Consider the following 22,572-nt stretch of genomic DNA (forward strand, 5'->3'; position numbering starts at 1 on the left):
GAACTATCGCCACCGTCACATTTCTGAATCGTTAACTGATTTTACTTACTGGTGGTCTTGTTTTTCTAAGATGAAATAATGTCATTGACATCTCTGATTCTACTTTTGTTTAGAAGCTTTATTTTCTCTTGGCCCAGAAGAGCTTGGTTCTTTAGAGGAAAAGGATAATCCTGATGCAAAGGTATTAAATTTATGCTTTACAAGGGTTTTTTGCAGTATTGAGGGAATGTTTCATAAGGAAAGGATTAAGTTGCTTATAGAAATCAGTAATTTTATTAATTACCAAACATGATTCTTATTTTCAGAAAGTCTGAAAATAAGACTTGGCTTATTCCCTACTAGTAATGGAATTTTCCTTCCAAAAAGCCATTACTTTTCCGAATGCAACATTGCTGCAGCTTGATAGACACACCTCACTCTGCTGTGTTTATTCCCTCTCTCCGGGTGGAGGGGGGTTCGCACATCCTCTGCACTGGCCTGCCGAAAACTCTGCTTACCGCACTTGCTCGTCACAGCGGCAAACGGAGAGCAGTGTTCTTTCAGTCTGGTGTTCTGGGAATGCATTGAGTGAGGAGTCGCTTTACCATAAGTGCAGGTCTACTTGTGTTCCGCCCCTGCTTAAACATCGTTCAGAAGCGTGGTGCTTTCTGGCTGCAGTCGGTGCTTCTTACGAGGAGTCAGCCTTCCATGACCCAGCCCAGCGCGGCACAGACCCCCGGTGCCTCAAAGGGCCAGTGTCCGTGTGTGTGTGTGTGTGCGTGTGTGTGTGTGTGTGTGTGTGTGTGTGTAATTCCCAGTCTGCTGCAGGTCATGCGTCTATAGGATACAGTAAAGATGTTGTGGCAACGTCAAATTGCCATAGAAGTTTCTAAGGGCGGATTCTCGCTTTAGATGCTTAAATGTGGTGCAGGCCAGGCTCTGAGCAGCGTTCTCTGCCAGCCCGGCCCTCAGCACCCCAAGTAAGGCAGGACTGGGCTTGGAGCCTGCAGGAGGAAAGTGAGGCCGGGTGCAGCCAGCCCACGACTGGGAAACTCCGCGTGGGAGTGTGTCTTTTTCGGAGGTATCTTCGAGAATGAACTAGTAGAACACAGGTGGCAGACACCAGGCCCGCAGGCCGAGTCCAGCCCCCCACCTTGTTTTATCCGGCGGGCACCTTGTTTCTGCCCAGCGGCAGCACCGAGCTCCTTGCCCCTAGTTAAGGAGCAGTTACATTTATACAGTCCTAGAATGACGTTCGGCCCTTTGAAGGGAACCACGAGGCTGATGTGGCCCCTGGTGAAAATGAGTTTGACAAGTCTGTGTTAGAGACTTAAATTACTGTTAGTCTGTAATCAATTGAGTAGTTTATGAAGGCCTCTTTGGGTTTTAATATTCATCTGAACTATGTCAAGGCGGAAAACTCCAGAAACCTAAAACATTTGGGATTGAATTTTCAAAGAAAAATGAATCTTAGCTATAGATGGTTCACTCTCTGTAATCAGATATATATGAACTTCCCTCTGGGTGAACTGAATGAGCTAGGAGGTGTAAGAAAACTAGTGTGCAGTCTTTTAAAAGGCCCCAGCCAAGGCCAAAGAGGCTCGCTCAGAACAGCCCTTGTCCCCCTGCAGGTGCGCATCATACCGCTGCAGCTGCAGCGCCTGTTTGCCCAGCTCCTGCTCTTGGACCAGGAGGCCGCCTCCACGGAGGACCTCACGGACAGCTTCGGGTGGACCAGCCACGAGGTATGAAGGCCCGCCTCCCCAGGAGAGTAAACACGGGGTTGACGTGTTATCTGACTTCTTCAGCTTTGTGTTAGGGTCTCAAGGTATCTTTTAAATATTTGCTTCTCTCATTTTAAATACTTCCAAGCCAGAAATATATTTTCAAACATTTGCTGTTTGCAAGATTTATGAATGGTTGTGATTTGTGGGTGGTGGGAGGGTTGTGGGTACAAGGAGAGTGTAAGAGCTGTTTTGTGCAGTTTACACCCTGAGAACCTTTATACGGTCTACCTGAGATATAACACCGACTACATGGAAATTACCATTTACATAGCAAACAGCTCAGAGCGCTGACTAGCTATAATTCCATCTGCCTTTGTGACGTGCGCTGGTGTTTGAATCCGGGGGTTCAGACTTGAACATGTGCTTCAAGCAAAACTGTGAGACCGTCCTTGTCAGGCAGGCCTCTGCCCTCTCCCTGCCCTGCCTTCCCCCGACTCCCCTTGTTGTCCGCCTGTGTCCTGTTTGTTGTAAGGCTTTGTCTCGTTGTTCCGTCTGTTGTTCCGTCTGCGTCCCTGAAGGGCATTTCACTGTATACAAGCACAGAACATTTGTCAGCAGCAGGTAAAGGTGCTTGCTGTCAATAGCTGTTAGCTGTGTTAAATCAAACAAAACCAAGTCCACAATTTTTTTTATGGAATAGGTGTGCTCTTGTAAAGACACAGATCTGGGAGACTGTCACAGAATTTAAAGAGGCAGTGATCAAAATAGCATTATCTTGCCTTCAGCAGTCAGCTCTGAACTGTGGTCCTTTTCTAACAGGAACGCTCCTTTAACTGGGCGAGGCTGTGTGGTTACAGAGGTAGGGCCTGGGCTCTGATGTTAATGGGTTCACGATACATTGCCCAAACAGAATATTAAAAGTTCTGGGGTGGGGCAGTGCTTAGGGTTAATTCCTCTTTCTTTCCTTATTTTAAAAATAACCACTTTATTGAGACATAATTCACGTGTCCTAAGATTTCCTCGTTTAGAGGGTACTGTTCAGTGGGCTTTTACTGTATTTGCAGCGCTGTGTAACGGTCACCACTATCAGTTTTAGAAACCCTTTCCCCACTCCGTACCCATCGGCCGTGTCCCTCCCCCAGTCCCCCGCCCAGCCCCGGCAACCACTGACCCGCTCTCTGTCCCGTGGACTTGCCCGCTCTGCACGTGTCGCAGCAGTGGGATCAGACGGAATGGATCAGCCTTGCCTGCCTTTTTGTTGCCGCGTAATAGCCTGTTGGGCGGATGTTCCACATGTTTTTTTAAATCTAGTCATCGGTTCATGGATTTCCCTTTGTTTTGGATAACGAGCTCCCATTAATTTTTCTGATTTCATGCTTGTTAAAGCTGTGAAAACCTTATTTCTTTCTCAATAAAATCTGGCAGGAAACCCCTCCAGACTGGACTTGCAGTGGCAGGCGGGGTCTCTGAGACACTTTGGGCCGACTCGGGGTTGTTCAGAAACAGAGCTTGAACACTTCCGCGCGCTCCCTCCCGCAAAGCCAGTGAGGCTGGAAGGCTCGCTTCCTCTGGGGTCTTGGGTGCTTAAAAAGGAAAGAGGAAGGAAGGAAGAGATCCCGAGTCCTGTGTCTTGCCGCAGCTTTTATCCACTTGGTCAGCTTCTCTTTACGAGAAGCTTACTTTTAAAATTTAAAATCGTCTTCCTTCACTGCCTCTGCTTCTGCACCTTCCCCTTATTCCTCCAGCTCCTTTCCACCCCTCTTGTCAGAGTCACTCGTGACATCCACGTGCCAGCTCCACGTGCCGGGCTCTCTGCTCCCAGCGGGCTCTTGGTCACACTCCACCGCCCCTCTGCAAGCACCAGCTGCTGCCCTCTGGCTCTGCTGCTGCCTCCTGCCAGCCGTCCTCTCCTCCCCTGTAGGTGTCGGTGTACCCCTCGGCTTTGGTTTACACATTGTCTTGGAGGAGTAGTTCAGTCTAGTCACGCACAGATTAAAGCGAGCTCCCGTGGAGCTTTCTCAGTAGCCCTGTGTTAGTGTTGTTCTGGTCGGTCTGTGGGTCAAAGCAGTAAATCCCCGCTCTTTTCAAGCACCGGTACTCGAACTGTTCACCAGCCCCCTGAGCTGAGGGAGATTTCGTGGTGGGCGCTCTGTGCCCGCCCTGTGGCCGCGCGCGTGGTTCCCACGGGAACAAATGTGCTTTCCTGTTGTCCGGTCGAGTTACGTGTGCACACGGAACTCTGCCTGTCCATGTTTTCGTTTTGTAATAAAAATAAAAGTAGGTGGTGATCTTCTAACCTATTCTCAGCCCCTTTAGATTAGTCATCCTAATATTTGATCGAGGTTTACCTTTGGATTTCTTGATAAATCTTGTGGGGCTTTTTAACAATACTTTTAAAATCTGTTTTTAAAAATCTGAGGCACAAAATGACATTTAAAAGTCACCTGTTTTATAGGAAATGAGGCAACATGATGTGCAGGAACTGAATCGGATTCTCTTTAGCGCTTTGGAAAGTTCTTTAGTCGGGACCTCCGGCCACGACCTCATCAATCGCCTCTATCACGGAACCATTGTTAACCAGATTGTCTGTAAAGAATGTAAGAATGTCAGTGAAAAGCAGGTGAGTATGCGAGAGCATTTGAGTAGTAAGTGATATCATTAAATATAGTTCGTGTCATTCATTCTGTGACCTACAGCATCACATGAGTAAAGCGTTTATTACTAGAAATCGTTGTATTGGTTTTTTAACTCCAGCTATACCCAAGTCATAAGTTTATATCCCGATTTCTCCATGTAAACCCAAAGAAGCAGATCTCATAAAACACAGCTGTGATGTTTGATTCAGCACCCTCATGTTTAGAAAGTAGGGTTGGGGGGTGTTACAGGTAGAGATCTGTAGCCTCACAAGAAGAGTGACTTCATCTGGCTGGTGGTTGGACTGTTAGGAGGTTAATTAGGGAAGTCAGAAAAATACAGAGAGCTAACAAACATCTGTAATTAAATATTGGGTTTAGTTTATTAATGTCTTTGAGAAAGTTCATCTGTGTGTGTGTGCTTATGTTTAAATATTATATATGGTTATTATGTGTATAAAATACATACAGAGAGAGAGCACGCATGTGCACCATTATAGTTCCTTGTCTTGCACAGGTTGCCCATTTAGACTCATCGGAAAGTAGACTTGGAATTTGCTCATGTGACTGGAGCGACCCCCACCCGCCCCCCAGCCTCGGAGGCAGGCGGCTTCCTTGGAGCCGTTGCCCTTTGATGCAGATCTCCTGTGAGCGCGGGCCTTACAGGGGTCTCTGTGTTGTATGAGGAAAAACTAGATGTCATTGTCTGAGTGTCACAGTAATTGCTTTTTGGGAACATATATTTTTGTCTCTTTCTGTTTTTCATGAGCATTGGCGATAAAACATACTTTTTGTCTCTTATTGCCTTTGCTAGTAGGTTTGGCCAACTAATTTGGAAATATTAAGATGATGTATGTCTTTGAATTACTGTACGATTGATTTAACTATAACAATAATTCACAAACTAATTTTAAACCATGTTGTATATTAAAGCACGTGATAAGTTACAGACATTAACTTTTCACATATGTAGTGAACTATATATAAATGTTACTTTTATTACTTTAGGTTTCCACCATGAACTGATTAGTACTGTCATTTTTCAGTCCCATAATCCCTTTAATGCTATTAAAACGAAATATTCTTTAAATTTGTCAGATTTTAAGTGTGTATTACTAGAAACATGTTGTAATTCAAATGTATAGTAGAATTTAATAGATTCCCATTTTGCAAAATTCCTTCCTCCTAATCTTCATAAGAATCCTTTTCATCCTGGCTCAGACTGGTTTTTTCCTCACACCTTGCGCAGTGTGTTTTAAACCAGCCCGGCGGCAGCAGAGGGGGCAGCAGAGGGTCTGTTACAGAGTCTTCAGCTCCGCCCGCGCTGTTCTGGCCTGGAGACCCCAGCAGCGCGGATGCGCGCTGCACTGCACCCTTCTCAGTTCACACGCGGGTCCAGGCTTCAGCCTGTCAGCAGGGGACTCCCGCACTAGCTCCTGGCGTGTTTCAAGCTCAGTTACAGCTTGTTTTAGAAAAGATGGTTTGGTGTTAAGAATTTCACAGTAAATGATCAGGAGATCTGTACTTTGGTAGGCACAGTGTTTTAGGAAAAATATGTCTGATTATTCCCAAGATGTAGATGAGTTTGTAACATTATGTGAACCTCTGAAGTTGTTTTTTAGAATTATTTGTGTGTATTCCAGGAAGACTTCTTAGACCTCACAGTAGCAGTCAAGAACGTGTCGGGTTTGGAAGACGCGCTCTGGAACATGTATGTGGAAGAGGAGGTGTTCGACTCCAACAACCTGTACCACTGCGGAGCTTGTGACAGGCTGGTGGGCGCAGCGAAGGTAAGACGGGCCTCCCCTTTCCTCGGGGAGCGCGCCTCGAAAACGTACCTGGGGCAGGCAGGTCTGCCAGGTGCAGCCAGCTTGTTTGAAACAGTCTGCAGGGTACACGAGCAGGGACCCACAAGAGCTGGGGATTATTTTTAAAAACTGTGTGTTTAATCTTACATGTTTAAACTTCAGTCACCCTCAAAGTTGTCTCCATTGGGTGCACTACACCAATTGAGATGTTTTTCCACTGCTCCAAACAGTTTTTGAACTTGCCGATTTTGGTGGCTTCTGGCATTTTTTGTTTCACCTCTTCCACATTGGCAGAACGTTTCCTTTTGAGGACATTTTTCATCCATGGAAACAAACAACAAGCTCCTTGGGGCGACAGGCTGGACAGGGAGGGTGGGGCATGGGGGTCAGGCCGTTTTTGGTCAGAAACCGCTGAACGCTCAGCGCGGTGTGGGCAGGTGCGCTTGTAAACCACCCATCGTGAAGGGGGCAAACACACTGAAAAAGTCTTAAAAAAATTCACTGAAATGAAACACAGCCTCTCACAACAACGCCAGCTGGCCCACTGATAGAGATGGGTTCCTAGAACATGCACCCAAGGAAGGGAGCCTGTCCTACAAGGGGCCCGCCCTCTGGAAGATAATTCCAGGGTGTTTTTTTTGGGGGGGGGGGCCTCATACATGAAACCTTTAGTTAATACTAAGAATCAAAACCACATTTACATTATACATATCTGTATTTTAATTTATTTTTTTAAGATTTTATTTATTTTTAGCGAGGGAAGGGAGGAAGATAGAGAGAGAGAGAAACATCAATGTGCAGTTGCTGGGGGACGTGGCCTGCAACCCAGGCATGTGCCCTGACTGGGAATCGAACCTGCGACACTTTGGTTTGCAGCCCGCGTTCAATCCACTGAGCTACACCAGCCAGGGCTTTAATTTTTTATAGTGAAGAATTCTTTTTAAGTTTTTAGCCCAGTAGTTCTCTCAACTTCTTTCTTTCCCTGGAAAAAGTTGTTTGTACCTTAGTGTTTCTTAAATACACCTTTTGTGGATAAACTCCCCATCATCCCTGCTTTTTGCAAGTTACCATTATGAAGAAGGCAATGTGTTTTTATTTCTGCCGACCAAGAAGCTTGTTGAGCTTTCCTTTCTTCGCCCACCACTGTGAAAAGAGATGGCTTTCCTCGCTTCCTGCATGTGCAGTGACTTCACGGTACTGGGCCGTGTGTGTGTCTCCTCCCTGATTCTCGCAGGTGTGACGTGCTCGCTCTCCCCACAGCTGGAGCAAGCAGCACTCGACTTGCTGATCAAAGGGCCGACCGAGCACTTCTGGGTTTCTGTTGGACAGGGAGCAGAACGGGATGAGAGGCGGGCACTGTGTAAGCAGCGGTTTTTCCTACCGTGTGGCTCCAGCCCTGCTGCTGCCACTCTTACCTGCAGGGGCTGCTGTTCCTCTGCTGGCGGTGGGCTCCCGGGCTCTTCCAGCCTGACACACTGCAGTGATTCAGTTAGTGGTCACTGCCTGCTGGCGGAAAGAACCACCGCGGAAGGCACGTCTGTGCAGTCACTCTGTTATGACAGAGAGATCACACTACTCCTGCAGCTGACGACAGTTCCTGGATTTTCTGGCAGAGAAAGTGAGGGATGATTGAGATAGCACATGGTATTGATTTGGGTCCTAGAGACTGTAGGCGAAAGTGTGATAAAAACAATAAACCCCTGCCCGTAGCTTTCACTGTAGGGTTAGCAGCCGGCATGAATATATTGTTTAGTCCGTATTTGCGTCCAGCTTTCACCCCTTTATGAAACTCAGATGAAGAGGTTTATTTTTTGCTTATTTAGTTTGCATCTCACCTTTGGTGTTAACAACTACAATCTAATAAAAAATATATAAAATTCAGAGGGTTAAAAACTCTGAGAAAGTTACTTAATTGCATTCTTAGTTTTAGTTGGGCTTAACTTGCACATTAGTAAAACAACCTTCTGCTCAACCAAAGCAGTTCTTTCATGCGACTTTTATATTATTGGCTTATTTTTTTTTTCTAGTAGAAATGCTTGATCCTGATACTTTCAAAATTACATTCTAGCCCTGGCTGGGTGGTTCAGTTGGTTGGAGCATCATCCTGTACACCAAAAGGTTGTGGGTTCGATCCTGGGTCGGGGCGCATACAGGAGGCAACTGACCAATGTTTCTCTCTCACATGGATGTCTCTTTCTCCCTCTCCCCCGCTCTCCCTTTCTAAAATCAATACATATATCCTCAGGTGAGGCTTAAAAAATTATACTATGTTCTAGTTGCATTAGATTTATTGCACTCTAAATTTAGGTTAATACAGATTATCTTGTTCTGAGCAGTCTTTTTTCAGCCACATTGTAGTTGAGTTACTCAGTTTCTTAGACATATTTTTTAGCTTGTTTGAAAATGTGCCATGTGGTTAAAGTGCTGTTTTATCATTTAAATTCTTTTTATTATATCCTCAATTTGTAGGATTATTGTTTTAAATATATTTTTAGGAATGTTAGGTACTTATGATTCTGGATAACTTTATGTATGGGGAAGGATTGTTCTTGCCCTCCTGATGTGCCATTTAGTGCAGGGGGGTTGGGAAAAGCTGATGACTTTTAAGTAAAGAGCAGCTTAATTTTCTATTTTGTTTTAAAGTAAGGATTTAGCCCTGGCTGGCGTAGCTCAGTGGATTGAGCACAGGCCTGTGAACCAGAGGGTCACGGTTTGATTCCCAGTCAGGGCACATGCCTGGGTTGCAGGCCGGGTCCCCAGCAGGGGGAACGGGAGAGGCAAACACACATTGATGTTTCTCTCCCTCTCTCCTTCCCTTCCCCTCTAAAAATAAATAAATAAAATCTTTAAAAATAAAGTAAGAAATTAAAACACATCTTCTGCCCTGCTTTCAAGAACAGTAACTGTAAAACCTCAAACAGTGGATCTTAAGTCTAATTAAACCTGTGGATCTTCTCAGAAAAATACATGTACACGTACAATTTTCATAGAGTTTCAGGGGTCTGGATCCATTGAAACAGCTCCTGAAGTCCCAGTTCTTCAGTCAGGAAAAGGGAGAAGGTGAAAGGTCAGGGCCCAGGCAGGAAAGAGACACCACCCTTGGGGGTGGGGTGTGCAGTTAGGACATGCCCATCAGGTAGCTTTGAGTTCAGGGCATGAACTCTGACAGCATGAAATTGGGTAGAGTTCTTAGTTGCAAGTGCAACTGAGGGACGTCACCTTCTGTCCCGTAAGATAAGACGTGAGTTTATATCAAGGGCTCTGTGCAACCAGCACGGTAAGTTTTTGACTCTGCAGTTGTCATTACTTGCTTTTTCACATGTTAAGAAACATTATGTATTCTGTTATGTAACTGCTTTTTAAAAACTTGTAACATTTTTCTTTTAACAGTCGGCCAAATTACGTAAGCTGCCTCCCTTTCTTACTGTTTCATTATTAAGATTTAATTTCGATTTTGTGAAGTGCGAACGATACAAGGAGACTAGCTGTTACACCTTCCCTCTCCGGATCAACCTCAAGCCTTTTTGTGAACAGGTTGGAACTCTTTCATTTTGGAATTCTTTGTTTTTCCTCTCTCGAGACCGCATCCTGAATTGACCCGCTGTTCAGTTGGCTTACTGTAGGATCTCGGCCTTGGCCCTGTGCTGTCTCGCGCATCATAGGATGGGAGACAACTTTCCTGGCTTCTGCCTGCTGGGTGACAGTAGCGTCCTCCTGCTCCTCCCTAGTAGTGGCAGAAGTGTCTTCAGACCTGGGCAGATGTCCACGTCTCCTTGGGGAAGGAGAGTGGGCAAAATCATCCCAGACGAGAACCACTGGTTTGCTGCAGTCCTCTTGAATTTCCGAAGCATGGATTTGTCTTCAGCTGTTGTCATTAAACCTCCTTGAAAAATCTTTGTAATGAAAATTTAAGAGCAAAATTAGAAATGACCTTGTATTAGGAGAAGTTACCATTGATTGGCACTTTGCTATTTGAACTTAGTTTACTTGAGATGCAATAATAAATTACACATCTAGAAAGTGAACAGGTTATTGGGTTTCGCTGCCCTGGGAGGTGTGATACTGAAGACACCAGCGAGAGCAGGCTTGAACACCGATTAATTACGTACTCAACCTACTTTCTGAGCCATTTTAAAGTATTTTCTATATAATTACCACACATACCGGGATTATAGTGATGAGACTGATGTTTTTCTTATTATAAATCATTCCTTATGTGTTTATTAACATCAGAATATTTATTAGCTAGCTATTGAATATCTATGTATAAAAGTACTGTTTTCAAAAAATAACCTTAAATTTAGATGGCACTTCCTCTACTTCAGTCCTAATTACTGAGCTTTTTGGATTTTGTTTCTTTGCATGAAACACCATTCAAAGGTGGTAATTTGGTGTTGGCCCTGAGCTTGTTATCGGCACACATGGAAGAGAGAGTTGTTCCAGAGTGAGTCAGTCTTCCCTCTATTTCCTGAAAAACATTTTTTAGGATAATCGCGTTAATTCTGTTTCTCCCAGTGAGCAGTACCGGGCATGCCTCACTGGCGGCGGAGTTTCAGGTGGGCAGCACGAGGGCTTGGCTCACGTGTGCCGTGAGACGGTGGCCGCAGGGGTTCGTTAGCCCCCCGTCTCCGGTGGGAGCCTGCAGTTGCCGCATGAAGGGCCGCGTGTCCGGTGGCTTTAGCGTGCTGCCAAGTGACAGAACTGAAATACGCAGAGCGTCGAGCACTCATTGAAGAAGCTCACGATGACACTTCTTTTTGATATCTGTATTAATGAAAAAATGTATCCTTTCACATCTGTTTATATCTCTCTTGTCTTTTGCCTGAACCAGACATTTTTTTAAAATGCTGCTTACTCTAAAAGTACAATTTTTTAAGCAAATAAGTTCCTTAAATAATTTGCACCCTTCAAGTAGCACCTTAACCTAAAGTAGATTTTTCTTCTAAATGCCAGTATAGGTGTTCATCTGTTGGGTCAGTCATAATTATAGAGCACGTTAATTATAGAAAAACTTGATCGTAGAATTAAGAAATCAGGAAAAAACCTTCTTATTCCACTAAGCTGCTTCTGAACAAAACCAGCTGGTATTGATTGTTAAATTCCTCTAACCTACCGAGGACTGGTGTGTCAGGAGCTGTGACAAATAGTAGATGTGGCTTTGACTTTGAGACAGGTGACAAATCTAGTTGGCATATAGGGGAAATTCAACAGTTAAAGAGCACACTTATAAAGCAGCAAAACAGGTATCGTACAAAGATAAGTATGCTAGCCCTTACAGACTCACTGATGGCGTGGTGGGTTTTGTTAGCACAGTGGCTTACGTTATCCCAGCCAAACTTCGTAAAAATGGCATCTTGTTTGGGCCTATGTTTTCATATTTAACTATGACGCAGCATTTGGTTGGTGTAGTGTGTTTGATATTGGATCAGTGATAGATAATTTTCTATCTAAGAATTAAGAACTTTAAAATTTAAAGTCAGTTATTCAAATTTACCTTAATTTACCCTTAAGTAACAATAGTAAACAGTGAAATTTTTATTAATTCCAGTAGTTAAAATTATTTTTACCTGTGTGGTTAGGTATGTTCCCCGTTTGTGCAGGCCACGTCAGCGATGTGTTCTCTTCCCTTGTAGAGTGACCTAGATGACTCGGAGTATGAGTATGACCTCTTCTCGGTCATCATACACAAGGGCGGCTGCCACGGAGGACACTACCACGTGTACGTTAAAGACGTGGACCATCTGGGGAGCTGGCAGGGCCAGGTGAGCACAGACGTTAGTTCAGAAGTGCCTTTGACTTTTTTTCCTTGTGATCTTTCGCCATTTATTATATATTCACACTCTGTAGAGTAGTTTCATAGGCACTGAAAGTTAGTACAGATAAAAGTTCAAAATTTTTATTTCTAAATAATTTCACACTTACAGAAACATAACCAGCATAGGACAAACACTTCCTGTATACTCTTCGCCTGGAGTAGACTTTCCAGTTGTTAACATTTTGCCACATTTGTGCAAGTACACACTTTTTGTAAACAGACACACACACACCCAGAGTTAGCATTTCTAGAGCTGAGCCATTTGGGGTTCAGTTTACCCCTGCACACTTCAGTGCTCATCTCGTGGAAGCGAGGGTGCTCCCTTCCGTCAGTGGAGGTCGAGATCAGCCACTTGAGGGCCGGTGGAATATTTGTATCCAACGTGCAGCTCGCATCTGGGTGCCACCGGCTGTCTGGCCCAGACCCTGTGCGGCGGCGCGTTCCTCCCCGCTCTAGCGCGGGACACGTGCCACCTTCAGTCGGCGTACCGCTAAGTCCCCTTTAATAAGGAGTCACTCCTTAACTTTTCTTCTGTCTTTCACGGCTCCAACCAAAAACAGGGGAGGTTTTCCTCCCATGTCATCTCCTAAAACTTTGGTGGGAGTTTTTTGTTTTGTTTTTATCTTTATTTTAGTTTTTTATTTTTTTAATCTATTAGGGTGACATTGGTTAATAAAGTTATATAGGTTTCAGATGTACAGTTCTATAATACATCATCTGTATGTTGGATTGTGTGTTCACCACCCCAAGTTCAAAATTTCTTTTTCATTTACATTGAAAACTTCACTCGTCCTGGAATGGTTTCCTGTGGATGGTGTGAGGTTGTTCCCCCCCCCCCCATTTAAGTGCCCAGCTGCCCATCACCATTGATTGAATAATCCACTGTTGACCCACCAGTTTACAATGCCAGTCCTGTTATATCAGTTGTTTGTTTATGTGCAAGTCTGTTTCTGGGCTCTGTCTTCAGCTGCATTGTTCTTCTCTGTTCCCAGGCCGGTACCGCACTGTTAGCCTCGTAGCTGCGGGAGAGCCGTGGAGTCTGGCCGGCCAGGCCCTCGCTGTGTGCGGCCCTTCCGCGGGGGTGGTGGGCCGTGCAGCCTGTTGGAGCTTCGGGGGGTGCGGGGGGGCGCTTCTACAGTCAGCAGCGTGTCATGCTCTCTCTTGCGCATGCTTAGTGCAGTTTTTCATCTACACATGAAAACAGTGTATCTATTTTTTAGATCTTTTTCAACTATTTTTTTGAAAAAGTGTTATAATATTCTCAGGAAAAGAACTTGCAGATATTTGGAAGAAAAGCCTGAACTGAGAATCTAGTTCCAATTATTTTCAATGGGAAAAATTGTAATGTATTACCCACCAACCCTAAACTCTCAACCAGTTTTTAAAATGGAACTAAAACACAGTAAAATGTCAAAACGTAAGCTGCAAACCCTTATGTTAGGATGGAGAATAATTAAAGCATGTCTTCCGGATTGTCGAGCGGTTGACCATGTCGTCACTGAGGAGCGGCTGCACGCACAGCAGTCGGGCTGCCCTGGGTCCGAGCCTCTCCGGGCTGCTGGTTCCTCGTGTCAGCTTCCAGTTCGCTTTTCAGAACTCTGTTTCTGCTCTGTGTCCCTATTCGCGGAGTGGATTGAGAGGTGCATGTGATATTTTTAAAAGATTTTCCTGCTTTTTTTAAGACTTTATTTACTTTTAGACAGGGGAAGGGAGGAAAAAAGAGGGAAACATCAATGTGTGGTTGCCTCTCGCATGCCCCCTACTGGGGAGCTGGCCCGCAACCCAGGCATGCGCCCTGGCTGGGACTTGAACCTGCAACCCTTGGGTTCACAGGCCGTTGCTGAATCCGCTGAGCCATACCAGCCAGGGCAGTTTTACGTAGTTTGGATATTTAAAAAGCCAAACTGTTTTATCAGGAAAACGTTTACCAAGGTGATGTTCTGTGTGGCTAGATCTGTACTTTGTGTTTCTTAGACTGTCTTTGGCTGGTGTATTGAAATGTAGTTATTTCTAGCATATTGATCTTGTAACCAGCCATCTTGCTAAACCCTCTTACGTTATAGATATCTTTGGGAAAAGACAGTATTGCTTCACCTCTTCCCATCCTTTAACCTCCATTTCGTTTATTGCCAGATCTCCAGTCCTGGGTTACGAAAGCCGTACAAGCACCGCTCTCAAAGGCGTGCGCGGCATCTGCCAAGACACCAGCGTGTCGGGCACATTCCCCGTCAGGTGGAGGGAGGCACTTACCCCTCTGGTCTAACGCGGCCCTCGGAGCTTCCGGGCTTAGTTCGAGCTGATCTCACCGTGCTCCTTCCTTCCCTCTGCTTTCCTGCGCTTCCGGGGTCCCGTAGCAGAGCGTTCTTCCTCTGTAGAGCCTCCTGTCCCGCCTTCTCAGCCGTATTAGCTTTATTCCGTTCTGTCTAGAAGATGCAGTTGAAGCCTTCATTACACTCTGATGGAAGCTCGTGAACAGGTCTGATGTTTATGTTCTCTCTGCTGTGCCCACCTTTCCAGTGGAGCATGTGTCCAGCCTGGGGACGTGCTCCCTGCCTCCAGCAGTTCAGCTTCCATCCCAGCGCATGTGCCTGCTTCCCTCCGCGTCTGCCGTGGCTTCTCTTCAGCCAGGGTCACATTTCAGCACTTTCCTAGCTGGAGGGACTTAGCCTCCGTCTTTCAATGCATACAATATGTATCGCAGTTTCATTTTCAGATTTCCCGTTGAGGTCATGCACAGAGGTGGCTTCACACCGCGGAGGGGCAGCAGGTCTCAGGAGTCGTGTCTGCCTCCGGGGTTGCTTCCTTGGCCATCTCTGCAGTTCCGTGTTGCCCTCTTCAGACTCGAGGAGCCCCTTTCCGGCCGGGCCCAGCTCCTCCTGGGTCTGTTGCGGGGCTCGGGAGGGCGCGCGGGCATCCTTGCACTGGGTTCTGCCCTCTGCACTGCTTTTTTGTTCCTGAAGCTTTGTTACTCCCGCACGGTCTTCCTTAGGCCTCAGAGAGCAAGCAGAAGATTGCTTTCCCATCGTGTTCAGTGTGTTTCCTTATTCGTGGCTTCTAAGGAAGCATCCCATTGGTTACCGCCTTCCTCATTTGCTCTTTAAGAACCACTAGCTTTTCATCCAGGGGTTCCTGGTGTGCAAACAGTGAGTGGTGCCGCTGGACAGTGCTGTCTCTCACTGCCGGGATCCCGAGGGATCTCTGTGCCCGGAGACAGGTGATTCCGGGTGTTCTTATCACAGCCCGCCACTGTCCTCTCTGCTCGTAGTTGGGCGGTTTCTCCCTGTCACGGGTGGTTTCCTGCATTCATGGAGTTCTCCGTTCGGGGCCGTCTGGTAACCAGCCTCACGCGAGTTCCCCTGGGTAACGTCAGCGTGTCAGTCTCTCCGAGAGCCTGCTCTGCGCCTTCCGCTCTCCTCACTGATGGTCACCCTCACTTCCATACTATCTTGTACATCAAGGAAGAGAGACCGAGAAGGTGTCACTGCGGCACCAGCCTGTCCCCACAAGGCCAAGGTTGGACACCGGCAGAGTGGAGGAGGACTGGGCCCAGCCTGTGGGCCCGCTGCACCAGTGCGTCAAATACTGGGCAGTGCCAGCTGGCCTTTCCCTTCCTGCCATTTTTAAATCCCTTGTTCCTTAGTCATAATTGTCTTCAAATATACTAAACGTGCTATTTTATTATATTCTGTGTCTGATAACTGCAGCATCTAAAGACTCTGTGTGTCTAATTTGGATATCTGCTGATTCCATTTCTTTGTGATTTTGTGATTTTAGACTATAAGCTTGCTGGCTTGGTTGGTTGATTTTTTTTTTTTTTTAAGAACATGATTTACACAAGTAATGTGAGGCCTTTGTTGAGAGTATTTTCCTCCAGGAGAGGTACGTGTTTGTCTTTCCTCCACGCCTCCCACTTCCAACCAACCCTGCACAGCTTTAAAATAGGGTCTTGACGCAGTGGTTTCAGATCCCAACAGCTCATGTGAATTTGGACACCAAACCCACGCGGGGACCTCTGTGTGATGATAAATTATTAGAGGAAATGATTTTCCGCCTTCATCTTGTGTCATGGTCAAAGCACGCCAGTTCCTGGTTGTCATTTATTGTGGGGTGGGTTTTCTTCTAGTTCATGGTGTTATTGGGAGCGTGGCCCTTTCAGGTTTTCAGCGTTTTGCTGAAACCTCTCTATGGTATAATAGGAATACATATTTCGTCTTTGTCCCAGGTGTCTGGCATGGAGTGCCTTGGAATTTGCTGAGTGATAGGCATATCTTCTGTTGTCCATAATGAACCCTTGTCAACCATACCTGACTTTGTACTAATGAGGCGACTCTTAGTAGGGGCCTAGATAGCTTCAGGGCGAGAGCTGGTCACTGGAGGACCCGACCCCATGGCAAGAGGGTTGGCAGTTTCAGCACTGCCCCCAACCTGGGAGGGGAGAGAGGCTGGAGACTCCGTCACCAAGAGCCAGTGATGCAGCCAGTCATGTCTACAAAGTGAGACTTGGGTGAAAACTCCACAATAAGGAGATAAGGGAGCTGCCGGGTTGGTGAATGCGCCTGTATGCAGAGGGTGGCCACAGTGACCCCACGGGGACAGAGCCTCCTGCACTCAGGACCCTTGTCACCCTCCGCTGGGGGCTTCTTCGTCTCAGTGTTCATTTGTGCCCTCTGTAATACACCGGTCCGTGGCCTGTTAGGACCCGGGCCGCACAGCAGGAGGGAGCAGGGCGCTGAGCAGAGCTTCGCTCCAGTGGTCCTGAGTGTAAGTTCCTGGTTTCTGAACTGCCTCAGGAAATCATCAAACGTGAAGTGGGGGTTCTGGGGACCCTGGAATTTTTAATCAGCCAGGCAGAAGTGCAGAGAGCCTGGGGACCCCATCTGTGGCTGGTAAGGGGAGGCAGTCTCATGGAACTTAGTGAAGTTTGTATGAGAAGTGAACTGAGGGGTAGGACACCCAGGCGGTGTCAGAGAATTGGGAGAACTGCTTTGGAAAATCAGACCCGAGACTCCCTACTGCGGGTAGGTCCGTGGGCTTTTTCTCCCAAACCCTGCCCTGTCCGAGCGCGAGCGGGCAGCTCCAGCTCGGCGCGCCGGGCAGCTGGGGGCTCAGCTCTGGGGTTCCTCCCTGGGTCCCCGCCTCGCTTGTTCGCCGGGGGTTCTCCTGGTCTTTGGCCAGCTCGGCATGTGTTTAAAAAGATCTTTTTGTTTTTTTTATGTTTTACTTTATCATTTTTAGTAATTTTACAGCAGAATGGTTGTATTTAATCTGCCATATTCTACTATTTACCCATTATTTTTGTCTTGTGTTAATTTTTTAGGTCCATTGCAAGATGGCATATGTGAAAAATAAGTCGGTAAAAAATACTGTATCAGGAATTTAGATAAGTTCCCAAATAACTTTATAGAGTGGCGTGAAAACTTGGATGATCAGGAAATGGAAGGGAGTATTTAAGCTGAGTTCACAAAGATGGGTAGGGTTTTTATTAGGCCAACACAAGAGGATAAATTGGATGGAGACCAGAAAATATCTTTAACTCTGTGACGTTGAGAGCACAGCACAGCAGAATTTGCAGAGCACAGCTAATGTGGTGCTGAGCGGGACAGTGCTGGGGCTCACCGTGTCTGGTGCCAGCGGCTGCACTCCTGTCACGCTCGTGATCACGGGGGAGGCCAGGGAAGATAGAACGGCTTGCCCAGGGTTATTCAGCCGAGCTGGAATTCAGAGCCATGGGCAGATTTTGTTGTTTTTATTGTTATTTCTCCATCTTGGAACCTCCAAAGCATAAACACTTCTATTTTGTTAATTCCTTGTAAGGGATTGGTGATAAAAGGTTTTTTAACAATTTTTTATTTTTTCAATTTAAGTTTACATTCAGTATTATCTTCTGTTAGTTTCAGGTGTGTAGTATAGTGCTTAATCATATACTTTACCAAGTGATCCCTCCATGATAGAAACTTTTTTGTTTTCTTTCCTAGAAGGAAAAAAGTAAACCAGGTGTGAATTTGGAAGATCATCAGAATGAAGAAGCAATGGATGACCCGCTGAGGACTCTAAAAGCAATCTTGTCCCAGGTAGAGAGTGTGTTTGTGTTTGTGTGGGTATGTGTGTCAGACACACGTGAAGGAGATCAGTTTGGTAGATCTGATACCCTCTTTTTCTTTTGGACATTATATCTATTTTTAAACATTTTTTTAAATTGGAAACTTTCTGGATCTAAAGAAATAGATATTCATGGTAGAAAACTTGAGAGAGAAGAGAACTAGAAAGTATATAAAGAAAATGAAAAGTATAAATAAACCAAATGCTCAAGTCATTGTTAACACTTGGACATATTCTTCAAATTCTGTTTTCTTTCTGTTTATACACATGTATTGGGATTGGGTTATGGGTTTCTTTGATATTGTTATTGTCATCTTAAATAGAATTTGGATTTACTTTACATACTATTTTACAGTCTACTCTTCCTACATTGTCTTTTAATGCTTGTAGGGCCTGGAGTTACGCCTCCTTTCTCATTCCTAATATCGGTACTACATCATGTAGATGACTTTTAATGTTTGCTTGTACCCTGTTGTAATGATAGTAGGTCTCCTTTTATTTATTCACTCATTCTTAATAAGTGGATTTTTATAATTCTTTGCTGGGGACGTAGGCTGACCCCTTTAACTACAATAATACTGGTCTGTGGTCACTGTATTAGTTCACTAGGGTCGTCATAACAAAATACCACAGACTGGGTGGCTTAAAGCAACAGAAATTTGTTCCTCGCAGTTCTTGAGGCTGGGAGTCCAAGATCAAGGTGTCGGCAGGTTTGGTTTCTTCTGAGGCCCTTTCCTGGCTTGTCGAGGCCTGCCCTCAACCGGTGACCCCAAGGCCCTTCCGCGGTGCATGTACGTCCCTGGTATCTCTGTGTGCGTCCAGGTTTCCTCTCAGGACGCCACTCAGATCGCATCACGGCCCACCCTGATGGCCTCATCTTAACTTCTTTAAAGGCCCTATCCAAAACCAGTCCCAGTTGGAGTTTAGAGGGTTAGGGATTCAACGTAGCAATTTTGGTGGAAGGGTCACTTTTCATCCTGCATCGCAGGCATCCCCAGGCCACTGACTGGTCTGTGGGGCCGCACGGCAGCGGGCGAGCAGCGGATGAGCACAGTTTCGCTGAACTACCCCCCGAGCTCTGTCTCCTGTCCCCACGCCCCTGCCCCCCTGCCCCGACTTGTCCGCGGGAGAAGTGTCTTCCACGACACTGGTCCTGGTGCCAAAAAGGTTGGAAACCACTGCTTGCAATAATCAGTTCTTGCCCCCTGTTAGAACTTGTTTATACTCCGAAACATTTGGGAAGACATTAATAATCCTTTTTTGCATGTAAATATTCCTTCTAAACATCCCACATAATGTCAGAAATTTACTAAACCTCAGAATACTCTTTGGATCTTCTTCTTTAAATGTTTAAGCTTTGGCACATGGAAAATAGAAAAATTCAAGTTCTTTAAACTGGTGCTTAATCTACCTTCAAAATTTTTTTTTTATTTTGAACTAATTGATTAATCTACGTACATGTTTGCTGTTACATATAATCCTGCTGGTCCCTTTGAACTCATTAGTGTTGCCATTATATCTCATCAGATTTCCTTCCTTCCTTCATTTTTTATCTTTTTACAGATTTTATTTAAGATTTTATTTATTTTTAGAAAAATGGAAGGGAGGGAGAAAGAGAGGGAGAGAACCATCAACATGTGGTTGCCTCTCACATATCCCCTACTGGGGACCTGGCCCGCAACCCGGGTACGGGCCCTGACTGGGAACCCAACGAGCAACCTTTTGGTTTACAGGCCGGTGCTCAGTCCACTGAGCCACACCAGCTTGGGCTCATCAGATTTTCTTTCTTAAATGCCTTTGTGTTTCTTTCACAAGGAGGAGAGTAATCTAATTCCTGTTGATCAGCTTGGCCAGAAACTTTTGAAAAAGATAGGAATATCTTGGAACAAGAAGTACAGAAAACAGTATGGACCACTGCGAAAGGTAATACATGACATTTTCTTTCTTTCTTTTTTTAATCTTCACCTGAAGATATATTCATTGATGGGAGAAAGAGAGAGAAACTTTGATTGGTTTCCTCGTGTATGCATCCCAACTGGGGACCAAACCCACAACCTAGGCATGTGTCCTGGCCGGGAATTGAACCCATGACCATTCGATGTACAGGACAACACTGCAACCACTGAGGCACACCAGCCAGGGCAATGACATTCTTATAGAAAGTCCTTTCCCAAAAAATGTGTAGTATGATCTGAGCAGTGAGAATTCCTTTGCAGAAGGAAATTTAAATTAGGTGAAAACAAGATCAATATTTCTGTTTAATGGTTAGTATTCAGTTAAGTCACTTATTAAGTATTGTATTAAGTAATTTATTATAGAATCAAGAAATAAGCAGAAGAAGATGGAAGGGGCTTTTAATCACAACAGCAAAAATGTCACAAAATTTATAACCTAAAATTTATTTTACTTATAGCAGTGTCCTCAGGTATCACCCAAAGTTCCCTTGATCGCTCTTTTATGCACAGTTCTGGGGAATGGCACTGCCAGAAACAAGAGGTAACTCGGTGAAGACAAGCAAAGCAGCAGAACACAGTAAATATTTCGGCGCTGTGTCCTACAGGAGCAAGGGCTTACACGTTTCAATTCAGTGGTTTTAAGTGGGGCTTCTAATTAGATCACAGTTCATAAATAAATGTTAGTCCATAGAAGCTTTTAAGGTTTTCATTTAAAATGATTGCATCAGTGTTTCAGTATTTCGTTTTATTAGCTGTGCAAGAATTTTTTTTACCTATAAATACCTTTTATAAGTTTAAGGTAGCTTTTATTCATACTTGACTGAAGCTTCATCTTACTGTTAGATTTTTATCGAATGCTGTTCGTTTTATATCTGTTGATATGATCACATGGTTCTTTTCTTACTCTGTTCATATGGATTCTATTAACTGATCATTTTGATTTAAATCAAATCCTACATTTCTGGGTTAAGTCACTTGGTCATGATATATTTTATGTGTTGCTATATTCATTTGGCTTGTATTAAGGACTTTTGTATCTATGTTTATAAGAAATATTCATCTTTAGTTTTCTTTTGTATGTGTGTCAGATTTTAGCATCAGGTTTATGCAGGACTCATAAAACAAGTTGCGAAATATTCCCTTTTTTTATTTTTGGGAAGAATTTATCTAAGATTGATTGTTATTTCTTAACTGTTTGGTGAAGCTGATTAAACCTGGGACATTTTTTGTAGTATGGATTTTTAAATTATATTTTTATTCTCCTTGATTGTAGAGTTATTTGTTTTCTATTCTTGTCACAGTATATATTTTTAAAGTAATTTGTCCTTTTATCTATAGTGTCAAATATATTGGCATAAAATTGTTCAAAACATCTCATGCTGCTTTTTAGGGTCTGTAGAACCTGAAGTTATTTCCTCCTTTTTATTCCTGATCTTAGTAACTTGTGTTTCCTCACTTTCCTAAAACACCAGTCTTGCTAGGGGCTCATCAGGTGTATTACACTTTTCCAGAAACAAATTTTTGCCTTCGATTTTCTCTATTGTTCATCTGTTTTCTGTTTCACCGATTTCTGCTTTTTAATTATTTCTTCCTCTTACTTCTGGGATTTAACTTGATCATTGATCATCTTTTTTTCTAGCTTCTTGAGTTGGTATCTCAGTTGTTTTTAAACCTTTTATTTTATTATTTTTTTTTAATTTTAGAGAGGGGGAAGGGAGGAAGAAAGAGAGGGTGAGAAATAATGCTCTGAGAGAAATATTGGTTGGTTGCCTTCCATACGTACCACAGGGGACCACCTCCGCAACTCAGGCACGTGCCCTGACTTGGAATCGAATCAGCGACCTTTTGGTTTGCAGGATGATGCCCAACCAACTGAGCCACACCGGCTAGGGCTTGTTTTTAAACCTTTAAACACATGCTTTTTTTATGTGTGTGAAGATATGTTTATTGATATGCTCAGTATACTACGTAATATGGAATATTCAAAATAAAACACATGATATAAATGTCATTACTGCAGTTGCCACAGTAATTCTTGTTCTCATTAAAGTTTGTTGATAAAATGTTTATGAAGGTTGTATTCTTGATCGGTGCTCAGGAAGAGCAGACGGTGTTGATTGGGGGTGGCTGGAGATAGGACCATGAGAACCCAGTAGGCGGGGTCTGCGCATCTGGCTCTTACTCAGTTACCTGCCTCATGTTCCCCGTTATGTAGTTACTCCGTACAGACCCTCCGTACAGCCCCCGAGAAGCCAGAGGAACGTCCGGGCTCCCTAGTCAGGTGTCAGGCGCAGCACTTCAAGGCCTGTCTTCATTCCGGGGTTTTACTCACAGAGCAAACGGAGGCAGGGAGGACACCTCCGTGAAGAACAGGGCAGCATGTGCCTAAGAAAAGGAGGCTTCCCCTGTGGTCCCACCTCCCCCTCAGGCTTCGGAACAGTGGGTTTTTGTGGCTCCGCACACACCCTGCAAGCTTTACATTTCCTTCTGATAGTAATTTAGCTGCAGCTAAATTTGAGGTTTTCGTTATCATTTAATTTAAAATATTTTGTAATT

General features: G+C 44.7%; 1 protein-coding gene across 8 annotated transcripts in view; it reads left to right on the forward strand.

The window, feature by feature from the left end:
• USP40 (ubiquitin specific peptidase 40) overlaps nt 1–22,572 on the forward strand; it is a 67,246-nt gene that overhangs the window by 4,105 nt on the left and 40,569 nt on the right. For all 8 annotated transcript variants that reach the window (XM_045845635.1, XM_045845640.1, XM_045845636.1 and 5 more), the window contains 8 exons: nt 114–181; nt 1,611–1,724; nt 4,162–4,326; nt 5,983–6,129; nt 9,538–9,681; nt 11,781–11,909; nt 17,938–18,033; nt 19,877–19,984. In XM_045845635.1, coding sequence (XP_045701591.1) covers nt 114–181; nt 1,611–1,724; nt 4,162–4,326; nt 5,983–6,129; nt 9,538–9,681; nt 11,781–11,909; nt 17,938–18,033; nt 19,877–19,984 — 971 coding nt within the window. The remainder of the gene's footprint in view (nt 1–113; nt 182–1,610; nt 1,725–4,161; nt 4,327–5,982; nt 6,130–9,537; nt 9,682–11,780; nt 11,910–17,937; nt 18,034–19,876; nt 19,985–22,572) is intronic.

This window comes from Phyllostomus hastatus, unplaced genomic scaffold (genome assembly GCF_019186645.2).
Source record: "Phyllostomus hastatus isolate PE091 unplaced genomic scaffold, TTU_PhHast_1.1 phas_contig_477, whole genome shotgun sequence".
Classification (NCBI taxonomy): domain Eukaryota; kingdom Metazoa; phylum Chordata; class Mammalia; order Chiroptera; family Phyllostomidae; genus Phyllostomus; species Phyllostomus hastatus.